Source organism: Cyclopterus lumpus, chromosome 9 (genome assembly GCF_009769545.1).
Source record: "Cyclopterus lumpus isolate fCycLum1 chromosome 9, fCycLum1.pri, whole genome shotgun sequence".
Classification (NCBI taxonomy): Eukaryota; Metazoa; Chordata; class Actinopteri; order Perciformes; family Cyclopteridae; genus Cyclopterus; species Cyclopterus lumpus.
This window is the reverse complement of record NC_046974.1, coordinates 13,840,453-13,868,187: the sequence shown is the minus strand read 5'-3', so window position 1 is coordinate 13,868,187 and position 27,735 is coordinate 13,840,453. Positions and strand designations below refer to the sequence as shown.

The 27,735-nt window shown below is 41.4% G+C and overlaps 1 protein-coding gene across 1 annotated transcript in view; it reads right to left on the bottom strand.

Moving 5' to 3' along the window:
• Window positions 1-19,334, bottom strand: part of LOC117735919 (versican core protein-like) — a 42,819-nt gene extending 23,485 nt beyond the window's left edge. Inside the window, exons 1-4 of the mRNA XM_034540838.1 lie at window positions 18,959-19,334; window positions 17,747-17,921; window positions 17,497-17,624; window positions 15,674-15,967 (exon numbers count right to left, since the gene is read on the bottom strand). Coding sequence (XP_034396729.1) covers window positions 15,674-15,967; window positions 17,497-17,624; window positions 17,747-17,921; window positions 18,959-19,334 — 973 coding nt within the window. The remainder of the gene's footprint in view (window positions 1-15,673; window positions 15,968-17,496; window positions 17,625-17,746; window positions 17,922-18,958) is intronic.
• Between the last annotated feature and the right edge of the window lie 8,401 nt (window positions 19,335-27,735).

Genomic DNA, 27,735 nt, shown 5'->3' with positions numbered 1-27,735 from the left:
TGAAGAGAGAAGATGTAGCTGTTGCAGATGAGGTTGGAGTGAACATATCAAGGGTTTGGTCATCAACTACATCTGTCAGAGTGACACTGGAACTTTGCTCTGACTCATAAGCAACAGGGGAGAGTGAAGACTTTTCTGTCCGAACAGTGACAGCACTGTCTTGTTCCCCAAGTGGAAGTGCTGTTGATTTCTCAGTGCTAGACAATGAGGAGACTGTGGAGGCTGGGGGATCTTTAATAGTAATCTCAGTATTCTGATCACCTGAGCTCTCTTCATCAGTTGTTGGGAAAGCAGAACTTGTCTCTGGTATTGCTGATGATTTCTCATACAGACTTGTGGTTACAGTCTTCTGTGTTTCAGGTGACTCTGGTGTTGGTTTCTCAGTACTGTAGAGTGATGAAGACCCAGAAACAGCTGATTTTGAAGTATAACTCGTTTCAGTTTGACGTGATGGTGTCACTGATGGTGACTCTGTACTCCAAAAAGAAGAAACATTAGTTGCCTTAATATAAGAATCTTCAATGAACTCATCAGTTCCGTCTCCAGAACTCTCCGTGGTCATGGGGAATGATGCTGTTTCCACTTTCATGGTTGATCTACTGGATGAAGGAATGGACTCCACCATTGTAGTTTCAGTACTAATGTCTTTATCCTTCATGCGTGAAACAGCAGATGATGTAACAGGAGATGTTATTGATGGCGCCTCAGTGCTGTCGAGAGACAAGTTAGCTGTAACAGATAAGGTCTCAGTGAACATAGCTTGAGTTTGATCACCTGAGCCGTCTTCATCTGTGGTTGGCAAAGTAGAACGTGAGTCTGGTGTAGCTGATAACTTTCCATACTGAATTGTGGTTACTTTCTGTCCTGTTTCAGGTGACTCTGGTGTTGGTTTCTCAGTACTGTAGAGTGATGAAGCTACAGTAACAGCTGATCTTGAAGAATCACTTGTTTCAGTTTGACGAGAAGCTGTCACTGACGGTGACACTGTACTCCACAATGAAGAAACAGGAGTTGCTGTAATGAAAGAGTCTTCAATGACATCTCCACTGCCATCACCAGAACTTTCTGAATCCGTAGTAATGGGAAATGATGCTGTTTCAGGTTTCATGGTTGATCCACCGATGGAATGAATGGACTCTGCCATTGTAGTTCCACTCATAATATCTTTACCCTCAATGTCTGTAACAACAGATGATACAACAGAAGCCAGTCTTTGAGACACTGTTATCGAGCTCATGAGTGTCTCATCAGAGATTGGAGAAACCGATGGTTGTTCGGTAAGTGATGGCAGTTTGGTTTTATCTGTTTCAAGACTTTCTGTTGTTACAGGTGACAGTACTGTTGGTGCGTCAGTTCTGAAGAGAGAAGATGTAGCTGTTGCAGATGAGGTTGGAGTGAACATATCAAGGGTTTGGTCATCAACTACATCTGTCAGAGTGACACTGGAACTTTGCTCTGACTCATAAGCAACAGGGGAGAGTGAAGACTTTTCTGTCCGAACAGTGACAGCACTGTCTTGTTCCCCAAGTGGAAGTGCTGTTGATTTCTCAGTGCTAGACAATGAGGAGACTGTGGGGGCTGGGGGATCTTTAATCGTAATCTCAGTATTCTGATCACCTGAGCTCTCTTCATCAGTTGTTGGGAAAGCAGAACTTGTCTCTGGTATTACTGATGATTTATCATATAGACTTGTGGTTACAGTCTTCTGTGTTTCAGGTGACTCTGGTGTTGGTTTCTCAGTACTGTAGAGTGATGAAGACCCAGAAACAGCTGATTTTGAAGTATAACTCGTTTCAGTTTGACGTGATGGTGTCACTGATGGTGACTCTGTACTCCAAAATGAAGAAACATTAGTTGCCTTAATATAAGAATCTTCAATGAACTCATCAGTTCCGTCTCCAGAACTCTCCGTGGTCATGGGGAATGATGCTGTTTCCACTTTCATGGTTGATCCACTGGATGAAGGAATGGACTCCACCATTGTAGTTTCAGTACTAATGTCTTTATCCTTCATGCGTGAAACAGCAGATGATGTAACAGGAGATGTTATTGATGGCGCCTCAGTGCTGTCGAGAGACAAGTTAGCTGAAACAGATAAGGTCTCAGTGAACATAGCTTGAGTTTGATCGCCTGAGCCGTCTTCATCTGTGGTTGGCAAAGTAGAACGTGAGTCTGGTGTAGCTGATAACTTTCCATTCTGAATTGTGGTTACTTTCTGTCCTTTTTCAGGTGACTCTGGTGTTGGTTTCTCAGTACTGTAGAGTGATGAAGCTACAGTAACGGCTGATCTTGAAGAATCACTTGTTTCAGTTTGACGAGAAGCTGTCACTGACGGTGACACTGTACTCCACAATGAAGAAAAAGGAGTTGCTGTAATGAAAGAGTCTTCAATGACATCTCCACTGCCATCACCAGAACTTTCTGAATCCGTAGTAATGGGAAATGATGCTGTTTCAGGTTTCATGGTTGATCCACCGATGGAATGAATGGACTCTGCCATTGTAGTTCCACTCATAATATCTTTACCCTCAATTTCTGTAACAACAGATGATACAACAGAAACCAGTATTTGAGACACTGTTATCGAGCTCATGAGTGTCTCATCAGAGATTGGAGAAACCGATGGTTGTTCGGTAAGTGATGGCAGTTTGGTTTTATCTGTTTCAAGACTTTCTGTTGTTACAGGTGACAGTACTGTTGGTGCGTCAGTTCTGAAGAGAGAAGATGTAGCTTTTGCAGATGAGATTGGAGTGAACATATCAAGGGTTTGGTCATCAACTACATCTGTCAGAGTGACACTGGAACTTTGCTCTGACTCATAAGCAACAGGGGAGAGTGAAGACTTTTCTGTCCGAACAGTGACAGCACTGTCTTGTTCCCCAAGTGGAAGTGCTGTTGATTTCCCAGTGCTAGACAATGAGGAGACTGTGGGGGCTGGGGGATCTTTAATCGAATTCTCAGTATTCTGATCACCTGAGCTCTCTTCATCAGTTGTTGGGAAAGCAGAACTTGTCTCTGGTATTACTGATGATTTCTCATACAGACTTGTGGTTACAGTCTTTTGTGTTTCAGGTGACTCTGGTGTTGGTTTCTCAGTACTGTAGAGTGATGAAGACCCAGAAACAGCTGATTTTGAAGTATAACTCGTTTCAGTTTGACGTGATGGTGTCACTGATGGTGACTCTGTACTCCAAAAAGAAGAAACATTAGTTGCCTTAATATAAGAATCTTCAATGAACTCATCAGTTCCGTCTCCAGAACTCTCCGTGGTTATGGGGAATGATGTTGTTTCCACTTTCATGGTTGATCCACTGGATGAAGGAATGGACTCCACCATTGTAGTTTCAGTACTAATGTCTTTATCCTTCATGCGTGAAACAGCAGATGATGTAACAGGAGATAATATTGATGGCGCCTCAGTGCTGTCGAGAGATAAGTTAGCTGTAACAGATAAGGTCTCAGTGAACATAGCTTGAGTTTGATCACCTGAGCCGTCTTCATCTGTGGTTGGCAAAGTAGAACGTGAGTCTGGTGTAGCTGATAACTTTCCATTCTGAATTGTGGTTACTTTCTGTCCTGTTTCAGGTGACTCTGGTGTTGGTTTCTCAGTACTGTAGAGTGATGAAGCTACAGTAACAGCTGATCTTGAAGAATCACTTGTTTCAGTTTGACGAGAAGCTGTCACTGACGGTGACACTGTACTCCACAATGAAGAAAAAGGAGTTGCTGTAATGAAAGAGTCTTCAATGACATCTCCACTGCCATCACCAGAACTTTCTGAATCCGTAGTAATGGGAAATGATGCCGTTTCAGGTTTCATGGTTGATCCACCGATGGAATGAATGGACTCTGCCATTGTAGTTCCACTCATAATATCTTTACCCTCAATGTCTGTAACAACAGATGATACAACAGAAGCCAGTCTTTGAGACACTGTTATCGAGCTCATGAGTCTCTCATCAGAGATTGGAGAAACCGAAGATTGTTCGGTAAGTGATGGCAGTTTGGTTTTATCTGTTTCAAGACTTTCTGTTGTTACAGGTGACAGTACTGTTGGTGCGTCAGTTCTGAAGAGAGAAGATGTAGCTGTTGCAGATGAGGTTGGAGTGAACATATCAAGGGTTTGGTCATCAACTACATCTGTCAGAGTGACACTGGAACTTTGCTCTGACTCATAAGCAACAGGGGAGAGTGAAGACTTTTCTGTCCGAACAGTGACAGCACTGTCTTGTTCCCCAAGTGGAAGTGCTGTTGATTTCTCAGTGCTAGACAATGAGGAGACTGTGGGGGCTGGGGGATCTTTAATCGTAATCTCAGTATTCTGATCACCTGAGCTCTCTTCATCAGTTGTTGGGAAAGCAGAACTTGTCTCTTGTGTTACTGATGATTTCTCATACAGACTTGTGGTTACAGTCTTTTGTGTTTCAGGTGACTCTGGTGTTGGTTTCTCAGTACTATAGAGTGACGGAGCCCCAGTAACAGCTGATATTGAAGTATGACTTGTTCCAGTTTGACGTGATGGTGTCACTGATGGTGACTCTGTACTCCACAATGAATAAACAGGAGTTGCTGTAATGAAAGAGTCTTCAATGACATCTCCAGAACTCTCTGAATCTGTGATAATTGGAAATGATGCTGTTTCAGGTTTGATGGTTGATCCACTGAACTCCACCATTGTAGTTCCACTCATAATATCGTTACCCTCAATGTCTGTAACAGAAGATGTTACAACAGAAGCCAGTTTTGGAGACACTGTTATCGAGCCCATGAGTGTCTCATCAGAGATTGGAGAAGTTGATGGTTGTTCGATAAATGATGTTAGTTTGGTCCGATCTGTTTCAAGACTTTCTGTTGTTCGAGGTGACATTACTGTTGGTGCGTCAGTATTGCAGGGTAAATATGCATCTGTGAAAGAAGACGTTGGTGCTAACATATCAGGGGTTTTGTCACCTGAGCCAACTTCATCTACTTGACTAAGAATCAATTTGTCCTCTACGTTACCAGTTGTTGGAGTTAATGTGGACAAATCCCACTGACCTGTGACCTTTGTCATACCAGAAGTTTCTTCATCTATAATCTGTACAGCAATGCTAGTGCCTGACAACCTTCTCTCTTTATTGCCACTTGCTTTGGTCACTGTTTGACCTATCTCTGTTGTGTCCTTAGTTGCACTTGGGATTTCCACTGTTGAGGCTGCAGTTGATATAAATTCATTGGGTTTGACTGTGCTATCGACTGGAGAAGTATAGGTGGCCACAGGTAAGGAAGTTTGATTTACTGAAGACTGCTCTTCTGTGACACCAGTGATTTCCTCAGGTAATTCACTTATTAATGATATGCTCTGTGAGGAGTACTGACTGAAATATTCAGTTATTGTGGCCATTGTTGTCTTAATAATTTCAATAGCATTGTATAAGGGTGAAGCAGTTGTTGCAATGGATTCATGAGAGGGAGGAGTTGTTGTCTTATATTGTTTCCTTTGCTCTTGGATAGTGGTCGGTGATGACAATGTCATGATTGTTTTATCTCTGTCTGCTGTTTGCGCTGTTACTTCACTCACCCATTTAGCTTGATCTGTTGTATGTGTAGCACTTAAACTTGAAGATGATGTTGCAGTCCCAGCCGATATATGGGATACTGGGCTGGTTGAAAACATTGTTACTGTTTGAACACCTGAAGCCTCTTCCTCTGGTGTAGACATTGCATCAGTCGCAAATGTCTCAGTAGGTGAGACCGAAGGGATTTTGCTGATTGAACTCCTTCCCTGATTTGTGTCCATGCGAGGTGAAGTTTCAGCCAGGATAGGTGCTGCATATGCTGATGATTCAGTGCTGCCAACATCAATAGTTGCTGGTATCTCAGTCTTGGCTGTCTGTTCAGGAGAGGCTGAGCCACTAGATACTGAAGGAGCTGTTGTACTGAAGGCAAATTCTTTTGGGGCTTCGGTCTCTTTTCCTCCCTCCACATCTTGAGTGGAGCTCTGTGAGTTACTAGTTGTTGATGTTTGTGTTTTCCCTTCAAGGTCAGCAGAGGAGAGAGTGTACACAGTCTGTACTGCAGGCTGAGTACTGTCTTCAGCAGCTGGAGTGGCAGATGTGCTCTTTATGTCCTCTGTGGTCTCTTCTTTATCTCTGGCTGTGTAAAGTTTAGTTGAAGAAGTAGCGGGGGATTGGTCCTTAGCCTTCTCTGTCTGAGTCACTTCTGAGTCATGTTTTAAATAGGTGGGAGTCCTTCCTGACTCGCCTGCCTCTTCTTGTACATATGTGGTGATGACAGGGGTGGTTTCTTCTTCAGACTTCGGGGTTTGGGTTTCTTTAGTTGCTTTGGTGATCTCTGGCTCAGCTGGTGTTACTGTGGGAACAAAGTCAGCAGAGGTAAATCTGACATCACTCATCTCCTCTGTGGCATCTGTGGGAGCTAGGCCCGCTCCTGTTTTTTGTGTACTTTCTGATAACGTGTCCTCCACTGTTGAGGCTAGAACAGAGGTTGTTTCTGTCTGTGTTGGGTCCTTTATGATCAGCTCATCCTCTTTAGGGAGTATGTGAGGAGGTGTAGATTCAACTATTGGGATTATATCAGGGTCATACTCATCAACATAAACATCTGGGATCTCTGTAGAGCCCAGTATTTCAGTCAGTTCCTCTGTAGATTCAGTTGAGCTATCAACAGGGAGATCGGTCCAACTATAATCAAACACTGTGGTTAATTCATCGCTTGCTCCCAGACTTGTCACATTTGTCAAAATCTGGGTACCTTTGGCCTCTTTTTCTTCTGTACTCTGTGGCTCTAGTGTGATCTCATGTTTACCATTTATAAAGCTTACAGTTGGAGTGATAGTTACAGATGTTTGGGAGGAAAGGTCTTGTTCGCCACTCTGTTGGATGGGCTCACCATCGGCTATGGAGGGGGTGGGATGGTCAGGCACAACTGGTATAGTGGGAGATTGAGAATCATGTGGCTGTAGAGTCTGGTCAACTGGAAGGAAAATAAAGAAAAATAAAATGTTTAAAGCAACTGAAAGTGTAGTTTATAGATAAAAAGATAACAGAGAAACCACTAACAACAAACCTATTGTATTGGTAGGTACAGGGTTATACTACACATATTTACACTATCACACACATAAGAGGTGCTGTTTTCATTTTTCTATCACATTACATTTAGTTTACCACACATGGAGAGTATTACATTACTTTTGTGGCTCTAGAGTGTCGAGTCTTAGAAACTAACCCTAGTGATGTCACCAAGGTTATCTCAGCATTGACTACCAGGTGACAAACATTAAAAGACATGGATGTTTACCTTGCAGAGAGGGTCTAACATCAACTGATTAAGGAGTTCTGTCCCCAAATACTTGTTTAGCAAGTATTTGGGGACAGAACTCCTTGATCAGTTGTATGAACTACCTCTTATTATGCTGCATCCGTTAGCGAGTCAATGGATTACAAGTAAACTAAAAGTGAAAAATGAACTTGAATATCTATGTTAAATTGTGATTAACAATGAAAATGCTATGGTTAAAACAGCAACAAAACAGTAACAGTTCTCACAGTAGTCTCTCAAAATAATTATTTTAAAAACAAAATAAACAAAACACAAATGAATCATTCTCTAAAATGTTTGTGTCTGAACTTTATTCAAACCATAATTCAGAGATTTATATTCTCAATTAATGTGAAAAGCAAATATTATCAAGAAGCCATTTGAACATGGACTTTGCCAATGTTAACAAAGTCAATTGTACATTGACAAAACCCAATTTTGTCAATGTACTAAGTTGTAGCTATATTGTTACAAGGATAGTCAGCGATAGTGTCTATAGTGTTAATAACTGGATATTAAATATTCATAGGCCAATATTCTGGAGTGGTCCCAGTATTATTTGTTTCAAAAGTGTACTGAAGTAACACAGGCAATGGTTAAGATACATTTGAGACAAATAATAATTGAGGACAGCTTTCATTTTAAAATTTGGCAATATCATCATGCTATTAAAAAAAAGTTGTGGTTCTGAATTACGCATTCAAAGTGTTAATATTATTGTTTTGCCCCGAGGGTCACAATTTGCCCCGAGGGCCACAATAGATGCTCACTTAGACTACACACTGACCACACACCCTCATTACACAACTCTTTTAGTATATCCACAGGCAAGTACAAGAAAATATTAATGTTTACAGAAAAAAACAACTTCCAGTTGTGTTTGCCAATGCCCTAAATAAATCAAAGCCTTGAGAGTAACGTTAAGTTTTTAGCATATCTGATAATATACATATGGAAGCTGGCAAAAAGAACAGAGCGATACATAATCCTAAAATAAACAGTTTGGTCCTGTTGTTCACACATAACAACAGATCCTTTGGAATACAAATGAACTACTCTCTCTCTGTCTCTCTCGCTCTCTCTCTCTCTCTCTGATTCAGAAAGATTATTGGTTGCAAACAAGAACACCTGCAGCAGCTCAGGGCTGCTGAGAGATACCTGTTTGCAACCCAGGCCAGGCAATGGAAACACAGGCAATGGAAACGCAGGCAATGGAAACGCAGGGAATTGGCCCCCTGACTGACCTACACACACACACACACACACACACAGGCCATTCCCTCTCGTTGCTTGTGCTGAAGATACAAAATTCACATTAAACATGAATGTCCAGATCATTCACCTTAAATATCCCACAATTAAATGCGGCTGTGACAAGAACATTCATAACAGACAATAACGGACAGCTCTGTAACGTTAACAATGCTTCAATGTAAGTGTAAGTCCACTTTCGCTCACGAATCATTATTTGAGGTTGGCACAAGTTACCATGGTTAGGTGTTTCCAACCGGCAAGGAGCTTCTCAGATAGTGACGTGGTAATTATAGTTCCGAAAAGATACATAGTACAGTTTATTGAACGATTGTGCACATATTAAGTACGTGGTGCATAAATGAGATTTCAAACGGAGCACATTGGTATATCCTAAAAGGTCACACTGTTCCTTGAGATCAATTTAGCAAGCCTTAGTGAATTGAATGTTAAACCACTATTTGTATCACAGTAAGAATGTACTGTTAGTGGTTCTGTGCATTGATGTGTGACATATGTGGTTGGAACGCCTTAGAGGATCATCACATAAAAAATGTACTTGTCTTTAATTGATCTAAAACACATGGCATGATAATGACAGTGACAGACATGGGCAACACTAAATATTCCTTCATTGATATTACTGGCCACTTTGTTGCCATGTAGCCAGACAACAGAGTTCTCTCTGTGATACAATACTTTCCACAAGCCCAGACTGGGAGAGCAGAAAGAGTCCTCGAGGGCCTCAGCCGAGCCACATCACATGATGCAGCAGTAAAAGCAGCTATAATCACTCGCTTTGGTCCGGCAGCCTTCAGCTGTCCTCATAGAGAGGGGAGGCTTTGCGTTGGCGGTGACGTCACCTCTTGAGGTGGTGTCCAGTCTGTGCCGAAGACAGGCATCTGTGCTTACTCAGGTAGACTGCCAACACATCTCTGTTATTGCCAGGCTGGCTGTCAGTAATATGGGGCATGCACACAGAAGGAGAGAAATACTGCAAATGCATAGTGATTTGCAGTACAAATACACACAAGGCATACAGACACACAGGACAATTTTGCATCTCTTTCACATACAAGACTGTACATACACCCACAAACATACAAGTTATGTAATGTGTGCTCTGGGCAACTAAACTGACCACACTATACACCGTGTTAATGAACAGACAGTGTGTATAACCTAGAGTAGCACCATATCCTCAGAGCAAGACCACATTCTAAATAACTGCTAAACAACCAATGCTTTCACTTGTGTCCTTTCCAATTCAGCAGATCTCTCTCTTTCAACGAGAGCTGCTCTTCTGGGGCGAGGAATGAGTCACCATAGCAATGTTTGCATCTCAGTTGCAGAGCAAATTAAAGGAGTACAAAATTATGCAGCTGCTGTTTGCATGTGAGATCATGCGCTGTTGACCTGAAAGTCATGGCCGAAATATGTATTTCAAAATTCTCAATTTAATAATAACATGATATACACAGCTGAAAAAGGAACATGTTATTAATCATTCCTGTATATCATGAGTAGATTAGGTTTTATATTAAAGGAACAGTATTAACCATTTTGGGGGCTCTGATGGCAGCGATGGAATATAATATGAATACGTATATTTCTTCAGTGTATAACAACCTGAAAATAAGAATCGTTCTGATTTAGTTTTCTTAGAATATCTTCTACGGAGAGGGTGCTTTTCTTTGGCCACCGTAGTTTTCCTAAACTTTTGGCACGTCGGAGAAGTTTCAGTTGGTTGCAATCTGAAAGCTCAACGGTAGATGCCGCCAGAGCCTTTACTTTGCACCTTTAAGTTTTTGTCTTTTAGATATGTTATTCATGATACGGATTCCACTCTCTCTCTACTGCTGCATCCTTTCATTTTTTCTTATTCTCTGCCTCTCTCTTTCCCATATTCTTTATATGTCACAATGGTTATCATCTGTGCAGCTGGACTGACAAAGGAACTCCTAAGGCGAGCAATCCTTCAGCAGGCCATGCTGAGAACACACACAAACATGAGCCCGATTGAACCGGAGAACAAAACACTTCAACTTGGTAAATTGGGGAAGAATTTACATGCAAATAATTGACTCACCATGCAAACATGTACCAGTACCCTGTAACTGCCTGTGTAAATTGTAATTACCACTAAGTTAGATATTAATTTGGGGTCCAAGTTATTGAACCTTAACTAATCCTTGCTGTCTAACAGTTTATAAGAGTAAAAGTACAGGAAGTCATACAATAGAAAAGGTCAATATTATATATTAGTGTGAGCCTTGATTTGATTTGAGCTTGTGTGGTACATTCCTTATGTTGTGTTTACATTCTATGCTGTGTTGAATCCAACCACTATACATTTCACTGGCAGTCTAAATCAATCTTCCTCTCTACTTCAGCACCCTGGACAGCACGGCCTCCCCGAACTCCCAGCTACTGTATAATCGAACTTCATAATAAAAACTGCAACGGCTATTCATGAGAGATATCACATTTTCATCAAACAACGTGCAACAACTTGTTACAAATAGTGAAAGAACATAAAGCAACAAATACAACAAATTCTTATTTCCCTCAAATAAAATGTACAGAGTATTGGGGATGGACCAAATTGCAAAACTCGTTGCACTTCAGTAAATTAAAAGCCAGCCTCAAACAATACAGAGGAAGTTTTATCTATCTCCAAAAATATGAATTTTTTTTGCAGCCAAGCCCTCCTTCAATTTTTTAACCATTTCATTATTGTGGTAAAATAACACAATTTTCTATTTGCACAACAAAATCTGAATTGCACTTGAATTAGAACTGTATGTACTGAATACAAAGTTGCCAAATAAAAATTGTTGGTATGGCTCACCTGATACATTCTGAATGATGGCCGTCACTTGGATGGATGGTTCATCCACCACTGCACCAGGAGTAGTGGTCTTGTAAGCCACTGCTGACGCATGTACACTTGTTGGCAATGTCATATTCTCAGATGAGGTTCCAATGCCAATCGGGGCATTGCTGGCTGTTGTGGCTCCAGGTGTGATCTCATCCTTGTAGATGACAGTTGTTGTTCCATCAATAATACTAGTCCTGTCTAATGGAATGAATGAGAGGTCCTGTTGGGGTGGCGGAGTAGGTGGCAGTCCCTCTATCGCAAACTCAGTCTCATTCTCATCATAGTCTGGGAATGGTGTTGTTGAATGATGCCAAATAGTTGATTGTGATTCTGTGGAGCTGAACACCTCCTCACTGGTCAATTCAGTTGATTCCGTGGGAGTGTTGGTTATGTTGGAGGTCATTGCTCTGGTGATCAGATCATCCAGAATAGTTTCCTCAGTGCTCCCCTTTGCAAACATGGGCTCTGTGCTGAGAGAGGCTTCTGGCATGGGGACATCAGGTTGAATTGTGCTGATCTCAATTATTGACTGATCGTCAGGCTCCTCGAAGGATCGGTCCACCGACTCTGTGAAGACAGGGCTCTCTGTTGTGTGTTGGGGCTTAGAGAATGTGTCACCACGGTGGGGAGCAGATTCCATATGGGTTACATTTTCACTTCCAAAGTCATCAACATTAAAGTCTGGAGCCACTGTTACATCAACAGTGTCTTCATGTTCCTCTTTGATGGTGGGTGAAACTGTAGTGATTAACTCTTCTTCATGGCCTGTTGGACTGAGTCGAGTTGGAGTCATACTGGTGGAGAACATAGAGGGAGGATCTTCTGCCTCTGATGTTGGGGTTAGTGTAGGGGTGGTACTCTCCAGTAAAGGGATGGAGGTGGTGGAGCTGATGGTGGTGGTGAGGATTTCTATCACAGACATGTCCACAAAGGATGTCTGGTTGATCACCCTAGTCCTTCCTAGGAAGCACACATCAGTGGAAAAAGAAAATATATAATTTAATCAAATCTGTCAAAGAGTCATATGCCACAGCTGTAAAAACAGGGTGAAACTTTACATTAAAGTAGCCAGAGTTAAAAGTTTCCAAGAAGCTTCCTCTTTTAACTCCTAATGTTGTATAAACTTCACTTTAATGATAACATTAACATTGGAACCAATACTAATTTATGGAACAAAGTTTTCATCTGCAGCATTGTTAACCTCATTTATCTTGATTATCATGCTGATTTTACATTTAATAGTCTACCGCTTGTTACCCAGTGAAATTGGATAGTTTGTAATCATCTCATGGCAAATGAGGTCATTTTCAAAGTGTTCTATTTTCTGTGAAAAAGTAAGTGCACTTTGAATGTTTCTCTAAACATTCCCGACTAAAAGGACTCACGTGACTGTACCAGGAATTAAACAGGGTATAAACTTAAAGGAAACTAGATTTGTGGTTTTGATAGAGTTGCCCTAACTGTGTTTGTCCTCTCTTACTTTGGGAAATGACTCTCATTGGTCAAGTGTTTACATTTCTTTCGTCCTGTCATCAAGCAGCAGTCCCTGACTTCAACTTTCCATATGGGAGTGATGGTATTTAAATTATTTCTAATTAATTTCCTACTCTTTCTTAAGGTTTTATTCGTGAGTTAATCCCATTTAACCTTTTTACGTTTGCTCCCGCCCCACTGTCCTCCCGTGCTCTCTCATTTACACACACCCATAAACAGAAACTTAGAAAGCTTTCCTCGCTGACGCAGACAGACTGTGTAAAGCCAGCTGTTCGCCATTACGTACTAGCCCTTTTTTTCATGAAACTATCTCTGAAGTAAGGCGTGAGACACGTTTTTCCTTTCGGAAAAACAGGGGCCTGCTCTCACAGACTGCATTATCTCACCGACACTGTTACTGAGGCTATTGTTTTCTTCGTGCTATTGCAGAGACCAATCAGAGACCAACTATCCCCCTCTCCCCTCTGCCGCAACTTCCTTTCTGTGTAGTCTAACTTACTTGGGGTTTAAATATTTTTTATGAGTTATTATTGTGAGCAGGAAATGATGGAGTGAGTCCAACTAAACAAGGGTACTTGAAAAGCACTTAGACGGGGGCGTAAATACAACAGGACTGAGAGAGCTGACATAGAATACACAGAGCAGGAGGTGAGGGTGGCCTGTTTGTGTGCCCTCTGAACTCCATCGGGACTTATCACTGCAAGAGCATAGCTCAGGGGCAGTAAATTGCCAGGCAGTGGAAGGCTTATCTGTCCAACCTCTCATTTGTAAAGATGGAAAGGCCAGGTCAGGGGTCACCGAGGATGACTGGATTTAGAAGTCCAGCAGTAGCTTTGTCCATTATCCAAACGTCTGCTCTGATAAGTACAAGTGAGAATGACAGAGGGCAAACTCTGACAGCGGAAACGAGACGATGAAGGCGAAAGAGAGTTAGATAGTGAGACTAAAAAGGCTGACAGGTGAGGTATTTGTTACTTTTGCTGCTTCTCTAGATAGTGACTCTCATCTGTCATTTGGTTTTTCCCTGGGGATACTGATTAGTTAAGAACACTCTTTGAGGAGGGATTAGAATAATTCTGCGAACATCCGGTGAACCATGAAGTGTCACTATTTATAAGGCTCCATAGCTATATTCTCCTGTCTTCCCATGGTCAGTAATCACCATGGTTTGCTACAAGCAGTTGTTTCCCTGCATTTCTAAATGTGACCTACAAGCAAGTCCAAAGACAACAAAAAGAGCTTACAAAATACACAATTGATGGCAAGTGAGTTTGTTTCACTTCAACAGTGAGGTTGTATGAGGATAAAGCTTAAGGAGCCTTGATTTGGCCAGCTGGAAGTAATGGAGATACATAAGCACAGATACTGTTCACAAACCCCCCCCCCCCCCCCCCCCCCCCCCCCTCTCCCCCCACATTAGAATAAGAGCTGTGTTGCCCATTTAAAGTTTTTAGCACTATGATTTCACTTCCCTCTTGGCAATTTTTTGTTGCCACATAAATGTGCGTGATACTAAAATGTGAGACAATTAGTTCTATTGTACACTACAAGATGCTCGACCAGACTGGCATTTAACATGCAATGCTCAAAAGAAAATGATTCCTCCAGAACAAAGGACAAAATATAAAACAGGTTGTAAGCTTTTACAAATGCTGGTCTGGTTCAGATGTGGAAATGTGTACAACGGTGCAAAGACGCAATAAATTGAAGGGTGGGGAAACAGACGCGAAGAGGAGATGAGATCATAGCACAGTCACCACATTTAAGAGTAGACTTAAGACTTTCCTCTTTAAGAGTGCTTATAGTTAGGGCTGAATCAGGTTTGCCCTGGTCCAGCCCCTAGATATGCTGCTATAGGCTTATAGGCTGCTGGGGGATGTTTTAGGATACACTGAGCTCCTATCTCCTCTTCTCTCTCTCTCCTTATGGATGAATTTACATCTCTCCATCGCACCTTACTAACTCTGCTTCCTCCCCGGAGTCTTTGTGACTTCAGGTCTCATAGGGTCCATTGGACCTGGCTGTGTCTGAAGCTGGTCCTGGGTCCTTGTCCCTGCTTCCTGCATCCAGCCTCTGGCCTAGACCTGGCCTCCTTCCCAATGGCCCTGCCTCCTTCTCTGTGCCTCCTGCCTCAAAGACCGACCTCATTGGTCTGGCCTCTTTCGCGATGCCTCTGTGTCTCCTCCCATGGCCCTGCTGATACGCCCCGTCTCTCTTTCTCCTTCTGTTTCATGGATCGTGGTCCATGCCTACTAATTATTCATACATTTCTGTCATATTCATTAAATGTGTTGTAACTCTGTAACGCTGTTCATCTGTACACATGACACCTATTGCTTCTGTTTATCCCGGGAGAGGGATCCTCCTCTGGTGCTCTCCTGAAGGTTTCTTCCCCATTTCCCCGAGAAAGGTTTTTTTAAATTTTTGGAGTTTTTCCTGATGTGAGGTGAGGTCCTAGGTCAGGGATGTCGTATGTGTACAGATTGTAAAGCCCTCTGAGGCAAATTCGTAATTTGTGATTTTGGGCTATACAAAATAAACTGAATTGAATTGAATAGCTTCTCACAGTCCAGGCCTGGTTTTGACAGGGAATGATCTGTGACTGTCTAAACCAAAATATGTATAACATATATGACCCACCACATGCAAGTAACACTTTGCTCAATGACATACTGTAAATATACCAAATACAAACAACAATACCATGTGAGTGATTGAGTTTACCTTTAAAACAGTAAGCTCCAAGCTTCCTAGTTGGTTCTGGGAAGCCAGTCTGATTTCTGTAACGGTACATGGTCCTGACGCCGAGCAGGCCTCCCCCACACTGCATTCTGGGTATTGCAACAGGGTGTCGTACACTGCCATCGGAGAGCCAGCCATAGTCACATTGGTCCAGACCATGTCGCCAGGCAGCGTGGAGCTGGCCAGGGGTTGCCAGCACAGCATTCCTCATCTTACATGCTGCACTTGCCTCCTCAAAGGTCATCTTTTGGGTCACAGGAGCATAGTACACTTCACCTGAAATAAAAAATGGCAAAGTGCAATGAATGGTTTAGAAAAAGCTCTAACTCAAAGGCAACATGGCAACAAAGTATCCGTGATCATGGCACAAACTCTGATTACTCTAAGTAAGCATCGAGGGCAACAAACATTGGCCTGAATCACTGCGGTATCACAAACAGAAGAACAGCCATTTGGTATTTCATTTTAAATAACTTGAACTGAAAACAGAGCTCAAAGGCATATCATCTGGAGTAATCTTAAAATACAGATTTCTTTATCAGTTTGACCTTTCACAAGAGACATAGCCGAAAAACAGCTGACAAAGGTCACAGCTGTGCAGGGCATGGACCCAAAACATCTCCCACCGATCATATTTAGGACAACAGTAGTTCATTCATTATATTACTCAGAGGTGGGATAGCAATGCAGACAATGTGCCTAGCCTGTCAATGAATGTGTCTATACTTCAGGACGTTAGGATTTTCCCTTGGAGTGAGTGAACAAGATGACACCTTTCCACCCAGACATGTCCTCCCTCTTAACAGTGGACAAGACAAGACACAAGTCCTCACTTTCAACAACCAAACTCTACTATTTCATGTGATAATATCTGTACACAACTGTCCCAGAATACAATGGGGTCAAAAATGCATGTATAGTTTCTTTTGAGAGAGCTTCAAGCACTAAGTGGAATATGTATGTGCTTGACCCTGGTGGAAGAACAACTACAAATGGCTGACTGGGGTTAAAGTGGCAAGTTAACATCCCTCTTGACTGATGTTAAGGCTCATACAATGCTCTGAGTATAGTTTAGTCCATCAGCTGTAACAGGCAGGATAATGAACAGACAGCAACGACTGAGAAATTAGGACTTCCTGTAAGGGGTGTCAAAGACATTTAAAACCACCATTATCACATGTTGGTTGCTGATTTTGTCAAAGCCCATTATACATGTTGATTCTTGCTTTAAAGTCAAATTATTTGGGAGCTAACACCCTTTGGAGTAGGAACATATATAAAAGATGACACATTATTACCAATGCAGTATTCAAACAAAACAATTAAGTGTGATTCCACAGTGTAAGCTTTAAAAGTAATTTTCTTTGGCACTCTGATCATTTTAAGGTTTCGTCATTTCAGAGGGTGTGTCAGCCTTGAAAACAATATTTTCCAAACATTTTTTTCTGGGGACCCACTTTTAAAAGATGACAAACCAACGCGACCCAAATGACTTGTCTAAAAATTGTGAGAAGAGCATATTTGTGCCTAAATGATGGTCACTGACCATTTTTACTGCAATTTCTACATTCTACAAATGTGAGAGAAATACAAAAATTCAGTCTCTCTCATGTGGCAAAAAGGTGCACTGAAAGTATTAATGTTAAATAAATGGCTATGGAAGCAGTTCTGGAAATTGATTTGCCAACCCTAATAAAATCTCCTGCGAACCACAGCTGGGTCCCAACTCAGTCTTTTGGAATGACTGCTCTAAAGGACACCTCATTGGTTAAAACAAGAAAGGCCTAATTTTGTGATTGACTCACCGTCAAGTTTGTCTGCGTAACAGTAAACATCATAGGTGTTCGTCGGTTTCCTGGTCCCATATGACCTAACACCAGGTTTAGTCTGTAGGTTTCCAAAGCAGCCCTTCCTTGGCTTTGTAATTGGGTATCTGTGCAGATATAAAACAATGAGGTATTATAAGACATAGGTAAGTATTTACATATACATAATTGAATTGCAGTTTTTTGAAAAACAAATGACTTTATGCCAGACAATTAAAACGCAGCTAACCTCACTGTCTGGTCAGCAATCCAGCCGGCATCACATTGATCAAAGCCATCTTCATAAGCTGCTTTCAGTTGGTCATATGTAGCAATAGTTGCTCCAATATTTCGGCAGGTTTGGACAGCATTTTGGTAATCCATAGTGTATCTGCTGGTGCTTTCCCGGTAGTGAAACACAACACCTGGCAACACATTTTAAAATGACCATGGAAAAGCTTAGTTTTGTATAGAAACATGAACATAGTGATCTGGATTTCACCAGCATAGTTTCAGCTGTAAATAACTTAAATGTCTTTAATAAGCACACACCATGGGGGGAAATAATTTGAGTCCCTCAGCTTCTTTGGAAAGGGGGAACTTAGAAATAAACCAAAAAGAGAAGCAACATACTAGTTCACCACAAATGAAAGAGATAACTGCAGATGACTCCATGGCCCTGAAATCCTCATATGTGTGGACAGTAAACAGATGCAAAAGATATGATTGAGGGGCCTAATTAACATTGAAAATTGGAAACCAGAAAAAAAAAATAACTATCCCAGTATCCCCCCCACCCCACCCATGTTTTCTACATTCCCAAAAAATGTGTTATATCTCCCAAAATACTTTCTACATTCTACACAAGTGATGTGTAGAATGCTCATAATGACACTGGTATAGGACTGGTAATACATGTGAGTAGGGTTTACTCATATTATTATATTACTCAGGAAAGGCAAAGTAAAAAGACTTTGTAACACCCACTGAGTGCCCCACCAAGAAAAAAATATGCATTGACAAAGTGACACCCAAGATGGCAGGGATGGTTGAGGTTATGACATATATTTTGTTCTACCAACATGTGTAATACCATCCATATTTGAGCTATAATGGCTTATTGGGTTAGATGTCTGAACTCTGTAACTAAAACATTGCTGTACTTGGTATGGGCAGGGACCCAGAGTCTCATCTTTTTTTAAAAGGGCATCGCCTCTAAAATAAGAAGTGAAAACTGTTGTTACTCTGTGTAACTACTGGGTAGCTGCTGCTATCAAAGTAAGCAGAAGGGCGCCCATAGCTCTCTCACATTGTTTACATTTCTATCACCACTTGTATTGCATTTCACTATTATTAAACCCTTGCAGCAACCCCCCTCTACGTTCAGAGAGTATCTCTGGGAAGCAATGTTAGAGTCTCGTCAGATTCTAGTATGACGTGGGAGGGATCATGACTTTCTTACCGTTGACGTCAAGGTTAACTGTATCCTGGGTGTCCTCAATGCCGTACATGACCTCACATCGATAAGTGCCCGCATCACTGGCCCGCAGCTTGACCATTGTCAATGAGGCGTCACCAACATCCTCAGGGTGACTGGGCACTGAGACACGGTTCCTGTAGCTTGAGCCTATTTTGATCACGCCATTCTGTGCCACCATCACTGTTGACTCCACTTCTCCATCGAGTTTGGTCCATTTGATCCGTAAGTAATCTCTGCTGTAAGAGACAGTTCCCTTGGGACTGATCAGTGGTGCCGAGGTTGGGATGATGGAGAAGAAGCAGGGAAGATTGACCTTCCCTGAGAGGGATCCGGTGACCGGTCTGATTATCGATAACATGTTGGAGGCTGAAAGGCAAAAAGCAAAAGGATAAAATGCATTTCCAAATAATAAAAATCGATTCACTACTGTAATATTTGTTTATTTTTCTATGCAGATAAATGTTTCTTCTGTTGACTCTCATTCTACCAGATGCTAGTAGACGCTATTAATTTCCCAACTCATTTACGCTGAAAGGCTGTGACAACTACACCCAGACTCATAAAAAAAAAAAACATGCATCATGGCCTGAAAATGACTCCTGGAAAGTCAAACCTCATCCTCAAAATACTGGGTGTGGGAACACATTCAACACTGACTCCAGTGTATGTGCAGCATGTTTGTATGAAGTTAAAGATAATTAGTTAAACATGGTTACATCAGTTCATCTTAGGCCACTGATGAGTGACACGTTTTCCTTCATAAATAATCCCTGATGATGACAGGTAGACCCACACAAAAAGTAAGTGAAATATGTCTGCAGCACTGCACAATATCATGTATCTCCCTACTCGTGACCACCTACTCTATTCTCAACAAAAAATGTGATTCTGCACACCTACACCTACATTTCAGGTCAATCCAGAGTTAAAGCTGTTGACTGTAACTTAGTGTCACTCCACTTCTATGTGATGAAGCGAAGCAAAGGGGATCACAGACAGGATACCAGACACAAACAAATGGCAACAGGCTGAATCACGCTTTGCCCTGTGGAGAGGAAGAAGATTCACCTTTTTTTGGTGTGGGGGTGGGGGGCTTACAGGGAACAATGTGGGGAATGCTCTGGAAACATTGGTGGGACAGCCCCAGAGGCATGAGTGTGTGTGTGCTTTAACAGAGGGCCTTATTAGGATGAGGGGTGAAACCAGCTGTTATTTCCAGACTGGGAGCCAAGTCTAATTGAAAGGTGTCCATCCGTAACCAGAGACTGGGGGGCAGGAGCGCCAGGAGCACCAGGGGGGCCAGCGGGGCCCGAGATGCAAACTTCTGTGGTCAACACTGTCACCTTCAATATTGGGTAAAGTCTTGTATAGGTTTCACAGGAAGAAGACTGGAAGGGGCTTATCACAATCTGCTACTTTAAGAACACAGGGAAACCTTAATGCTGTGAGGAAACGCTGACACATCAACGTATGGGTTTTCCTGAACCCATGTGAGGTCCCGGGACAGAGGATGTCGTATGTGTAGAGATTGTAAAGCCCTCTGAGGCAAATGTATAATTTGTGATTGTGGGCTATATAAAATAAATGTAATTGAATCAGTCACTTTGCTGCAGATGAGCTGTAGAGTACGGACGGCAAATTTCAAATTATATTAAGTTAACTCACATAGGGGGATAGAGGAAGAGAAAGAAATAAAAGAAAAGGGGAGATTTGGGGAGAAAGAGGGAGGGTGAAAGGAGTGACTGAAACAAAATAAGCATTTGTTCATTCAAAACATACCTGTTGCAGTGGCAGCTTCACAGAGACAATATAACCACAGGATATACTTTATATATAGTAACATCTGTTGAAAACAAACACAAAAAGTGCATTAGGAAACCACTCTTTACATTTATGTTGTTTCTTTTAGCTTTTTAGGGAATCCATATGTTCCATGTCTTTGTTGAGTTATAATACATCGTTCTGCTACAGATAGTTTTCTTATCATGGGCATCAGAAAAAAATAATGAGATGACCACCTATTCCTCATCTAAACATTTAAAAAAATATATAAATATCTATAGACATTAGTGCACACTTTTTAACATATTAATAGTCAACATGGATTGACATGATCTAAACTTTAACCAATACAGATAAACTTCCATATACATTTTTCTGGATTGCAACATATTGATCTCCCTCCAAAAATAAGGGGACACTTTGAAAACCCAGTTGGAAACAAGGGACATCACATTATATGACATATCACAATAACTGCAGAATATTTGTATTAGTTCCCATTAGAGATAGATTATTAAAGCTTCTTGTGGGGTCGAACTGCAGAGTTTTTGGAGACAGGAGGACAGAAGCAGTGAGCCCCCTGTCCTCATTTCCACCCCACTGTATAAACACAAGTGGTGGATCGCAGTGGGAGCTGCACACTGTTATAAAAACGAGACAATGACAATTAACTAAAATATTTTGGGGAGGGTATAGTTTGTGACTTGGTCCGCCCAGGTCAACGGACTCATCCTAAATAAATGGGACTTTGGGTAGATAATTAGAGAAAGAAATTATACATCTGTCACCGCATATTTTCTTCTAAATTGTTATTGTTATTATTGTTATTATTATTTTTTTATATAATGATGTGCATAAATTAAAAGGCGTCTATAGGTTATGAGAAAATCAGAAGAAAGAGTCATCCAAAGAAAGATGTGCATGCACTTATGCATCACACTGGTGTATAAATGGTAGCAGATTGTTTGAGCATTATGTGAAGCTCAAAGATGCTGCTCGCTATGAAACAAAAGGTATCGGCTACTGGAGCTAACATATTGATATAGTCATCCAGAAAGGAATTACGTTGACTTGGCGATTTTATAACTTTTTTTCTTCAGAGAAACACCTGCTGCTTTTTCGTCGAATATATGAATACTGCGGTTAGTCTATGCATTATTCTAATTTTAAAAAGTATGAGTGGTTTGAAATGCACTTGCCTCACGCAGTAGCGGGACACACCAGTGTAGGTTATCTAAGGACAACACGGCATCACTGGGTGCGTCCGCGTGAATGTTTACACGGAGGAGTTAACTGAAATAGATTTATTTTTCTCATCATGTCAAACATAATAATATCATATTAAAAATGTTGAGAAAACAATAAGCCAAATCTTGCATGTAGTGCCAGTTCTCTGGTTTAGAGCAATAGTCCTAATTCATTTGGTTTATTTCACACAGAAAAAAAAAAAAGAATACTTACATTTTATGGTGTTTTATTCCATAAAACGTAGAAATATCGATATGAGTCCCTAAATCCAGTTAGTCCCAGTGCGTAACATAGGTGCGTAAAAAGTGCCCAAATAGCTCCCGTCCAAATCGGCGCAAAAACGTATCTCCCCCGTGCGCCTTTCTCTTCCCCTTGAAGTGTCAGGGTTCCACTCTGAACGAAGCGACGGGACCAGTGAAGTGCTGTTAAGCAATAAGTTAAATTGTGCCTAACGCACACTATTATTTCGTCAGTGCTAGAGAGGAGGGGCCGAGTGCCCATCTAAAAAAGTGAATGAGACACCTTGGGGAGGAGGGGGTTTAGGGGAGGAGGGGGTTTAGGGGAGGGTGGGCGCTTGATTTGGCCATGTGCCTGAGAGGTCCATTCTTATCCAATCAGACTGTTCTGAAATCAAGTGGCTCATCTGTGCCGGTGACACGTCTCATTTTAGTCTGAGTGCATCTTCACTTTCACACAAGTTCCAAATCTGATGTTTTGATAACATTGAGCAATTACATGAGAAATGAATTACGCCAAACACAAACCCTGTGTCCCCGTGTCCCGTTTATATCGCTCTCTGGATATTAGTCTCAAGTCGATGCCCTCCCTGCAGAGCGCGCCAGGCATTGGGTGCGCAATGGAAACGGGTGGTGCAGTCATGTCTCTGCTTGAACTTGAGTCACTGTTCCAACAACACATTTCTGTCAATAGCATTTTGAAGGAATACCTCCCATCTAACCCACAGAGACACTTGAGACCGTTTTTGGAGTTGCGGATCTCCAATGATATAGACTGTATACTGTATAACGTTTGCCTTAAGAAGGTTGTATAATTTTAGATAAACATATTAATTAATTGTAAAGTGTTGGTGTGCTTACATTTAAGTTTGTGCTTGAGTTCATCTCAACAATTGGATCATCTCATATGGAAATGGATTCTCTCTGATCAAACAGTGGTTCACTCTTCACCTTTGTGCTTGGCTTTTCCACACGGGGGAGAGGCTGGACCACAGTTTATCAACTCTTGCCTATAATCACCATGATTGGCTACTACTAGATAGGTAGGAGGTCTTGACTTAGTGAGCTGCGTGTGTGTGTGTGTGTGTGTGCGTGTGTGTGTGTGCGTGCGTGCGTGTGTGTGTGCGTGTGTGTGCGTGTGTGTGTGTGTGGTAAGTGATCTTCAGTATGGCAGTGTGGGATAAGATATGTCTCTTTTTTTTTGTTGTCAGAATAGAAAATAATTTGAATATGTCTGATATTTGTTAAATTGAACATGAAGTTTATGTTCTTGGTGTGACAAAAAAAAAACTCAAAAAAGTTCCCAATTTGTCATTTACCTGTAGTAATACCAGAATAGTTCAATGCAAACATACATGTGTATTATGTGTCTTGTATAATTGTTTTAATGAGCGCTCTGAACGACTGGCAAACAGTCTCACTGACATTCCCTGATTATTCTGGGATAATAGCTTTTTTCCTGGGATGTAAACTATGTCACATGAAAATCAATGTTGTGGATTCAGTGTATGAGGAATCCTCTTTGAGCCAATGACACTTGAACATTGACTCATCCATGTCTGATTATACTATTGAGAGCTCTTTGTAAGATTTTAAGTGTAAAGTTGTATGCAATTTTGCTTTAATTTTGCTTTACAAATACATTACTGATTACATATTAAGACCACATAGCAAAAGACACTTGCAACATATCAAGGTGAGCATTATCAATTTGTTCAGTGCATGAACATTTGCTCAGTTATTTTTAGGAGTGACATTTCTTTCCACCAACATACTTTACTTACTTAGTTTAACATCATGTTTGACTTAAGCAGGTTAGACAATGGTACAATGTGTATAGTATGTGACAGCCAGAGAGACATAAATACTTCTGCATGTGAATTAAACTAATTGGTAGTTCTTGCTGCTGACTCTAGTGGGGTGGACTAATTGTTAAAAATCATGCTGTTGCCCTCTAAAGGCCAGCTGAGAGCTGGAGCAGAGGTGATAAGCCTCTCACGTAGAAGATTGCCCTTAAAGCCTGAGGGCCCCTGTAAGTCGTAGGTGCCTTTTCCAAACCTGTGTGCATTGTAATCATCTCAGGGCTCCGCACCAGTTACCCACAATGCATCTCTCCTCTGCAAGGCTGGACTGGTCTGGACAGCCAAATTCTGAGAAAGAGAGCAGACAAGAAAAGTACTGGGTAAGACAGAAAGGAAAGGCCGGAGTTAACACGTTGTCAATTTTGACTAATTTCCCATCTCCCCCTTGGATAGCCCCCAGGCGACCTGTCCTGTACCTGTCTTTGCGCAATGTCAACTGATCGGCTGCTGCTTTCATACTTTAACCAAACAACTTGCCAGAAGCTTAAACTGGCCTGATTCGGACTGGAATTTGTCACCTGACAACCAGCATAATTACTGACTACTCAGTTGGAGTTATGGGAATCATTTTACTACTTCACCTTCTTAACCGAGTCATCGTTAAGTTAAAAGTTTCAAGTCACTTACTGCTGCGTAAAAGCGTCTCTACTGTATGTGTAACCGTGGAACTCCTGTTGCCTTTCAGTACCCATAAATCAAGGAGTCAAAGAGCCAATCAAAGAGTGTTTGATCCTGGGGATCCGCTGTGCGGGCCCCAAGATGACCCACATATCACATGACCTATAAAGGTGGTCCTCCTCTGGCGCCATGCCACCTCAGACAGCACTAAAGGGCCGTCAAATGTTCCTGACCTCGTGGAATGTGTCTTACTGAAACGTAAAATTTTGAAGGCCAAAGCTGCTCTGATTTTTTTCTTTGATTCTGGAAAAGGAAATCACTAAATATCTACAAGCATAAGTTAAATAGAAACAATCACCTGATATGTTTTTAACAGTATATTTGCTCTTGTATAAATAAACCAAAAATATGAAATAACAGTGTGACACAAGATGTGCAATGAACATAATCCAAACCTGTGGCACAGTAAAAGCCGCTTGCTGGACTTCCCAAGGTACAGGGAAACACTCTTGTGTGTGTTTTGTGAGTGAACCCCCTGTTTGGAGTAGAAGATATGGGAAAATGTATTTGCCTCTGGACAGACATGAACCTTGATCCTTTGGAGCCAAGTGTGGAAGCCCAGACCACCGAAGCTGATCCCTTCAGCTTTAGCGAGAGGCCAAGCAAGGTAAGCGACGGCACAGGAACTGATTTTAATCATTTTTCTTCAGACCAAAATCACTTATTGCCTGTTTTAAAAAAAAAATAATGTTTTGCGATATTATCTAAGGCAGTGGTTCTCAACCTTTTTTCTGTGAAATGTTTTTTCAGCCAACTACCCCCTAAACAGCGCAAAGCATTTGGGGTTGAAAAAAAGATGTATGTTTTGATTGAATATTTATTAAATAACTATTTCTAAAGGATTTTTTAATGGATGATAATTTTAAAAACATTTTTCACAAATCTCACATACCCCCTGGAGTGCCTTCACGTACCCCCATTTGAGAACCACTAATCTAAGGTATAAGTACCATGAAGGATGGTTGATGAAAAGTCTGAAACTCTTTGAATTGTAGACTATAAAGAATTATCTTGCAATTTATATGTGCCAACATAGAGATTTGCCATTTTGGCATGTTTATATGTCTTTCAAGTTTTGATATAGGCTACACTGTCCTGGAGGTATATTGTATCTTTCATATTCCAAAGGAAAATGTTGAACATAAGTTTTAGATGAAGAACTTAGACATGGCAATGTTACAGTAAACTTGGTTTTAATAGAAACACACACAGACAGCAGCAGCAGAATGCCACACCCACTCGTTTCTACGACTTCCGAACAACATGAAAATAATTGAAAGGGAAAAAAAAGACAATAAATAAAAACCTGCACACTGCCATTGTGAGGACCACTGCACAAGAAGCACAACTGTCTGGAGTCTTCAGGACCAGGTGTCAATCAACAGGCAGGTGTCAGTCATGGAGGTGACAGCTGGTGGACTGTCAGTCCAGAGATACAAAGGTTTGGCCCGCTGGCCACTAATTGGTGCCTCTAGTGAGAGCCATGGACCTGCTCTACCTTTTATTTCTGGTGCTTCTTTTTTTCCTCCATACTTCTGTCAAATTTCCATCTCCCTACTTTTCAGTCATGAGGTTTTGGCAAAGCCCAAATGCTCCAAGACCAGATTAAGTCTCTATTTTATGAAAGGGATGTGTTTCCTACTCCTGCCCTACTAAAGAGAGAGTAGGTTGGATCCCACTGGAGATCAGCTTGCAGCTTGACAAATGGCTCCAAGTCTATTCAACAAGCACAAGTAATCACAGGTAAAGTGTCACATCACGTCAACTGCATAAATCATCACCAGAAAGGTGAGAGCACAGGTCCTGTGAGGCTATATCATTCACACAATAAGGCTGTTCTGCAACTCTTAATGTAATGCATGTACAAATATTTTCTGTGAAACTGAGGCTAATGTGTTGCCTATTGATCAAAAGATTTGATCAGATCAACCACCCGGGCCAAACCTCAGGATCAAGTTCTGATGGTGACCGAGGTCCAGCAGACTGGAACTTCATGAACCACAGAATCTGCCACCTTCCAACAAACCACTTTAATTAGGCCTGCACGAGAGGAGACAATGTAGACAGCCTGTCGATGCTTTGGTCTCTGAGCAAGAAGGAGTCAAGATAATATCATAATGCATTCCCAGCCATGAGACAAATTCAATACAAACCGTTGGTTTGTATTGCCCTGAAATATATTCCACTGCTTTACTTCCATGTGTGCCGTCCACTGTGAGCAAAATAAGGAACAGATAATGCAGTCTGACACAACTGGCACAATACAACCAAATAAATCAGTGAGTTGGAAAAATAAATCAACCGATGAAGTAGCGTTTAAAATGTGTTTAATGTACCACTGATTTTACTGAATTGCAGTTCCAGTTCCAAAAAGTGAAGCCAATGTCCCTTCAACTTGCATGAATTCTAATGGCCAGCAGGGGGCAACTCATCTGGTTGGAAAAAAAGTCAGATTGTACAGAAGTCTATGACACTCTAAAGAAGAGTTTATGGTCTCAGTGCTAGTGTCAAGTCTTCCTCAATACAGAACGGTGTTCGTTTAGTAAATCATGGTCATATTTTGATTAACAGAGACAATAAAGCAGAATATGCTTTAGGGCGTGGCTAACTTGTGGTGGACAGGTTGCTACCACAGCGTTGTCCGTTCTGGAAGTTGTCCGCAATTTAACACTTTTACTGTGTTCATGAAGGTTTATTGTAACCTTTTTGATCACCTAAAAATGTCATTTTAAGTGTCTGGTTCCACCCTCTTGTCAGCTCTGGTTACAAAAAACCAAGATGGCGACAGCCAAAATACTGAACTCAAGGCTTCTATATATTGTCTGTGTAAGTCCAAGCTGTTTCAGACATTACAGTGAGGCGGTGAGAAAACAGCGCAGCCTGACAACAAAGACCACTCTGTCTCACCGCAGCTCTGTGGCGGGAAAGACTCCTGTTATTTCCCTGGATGATG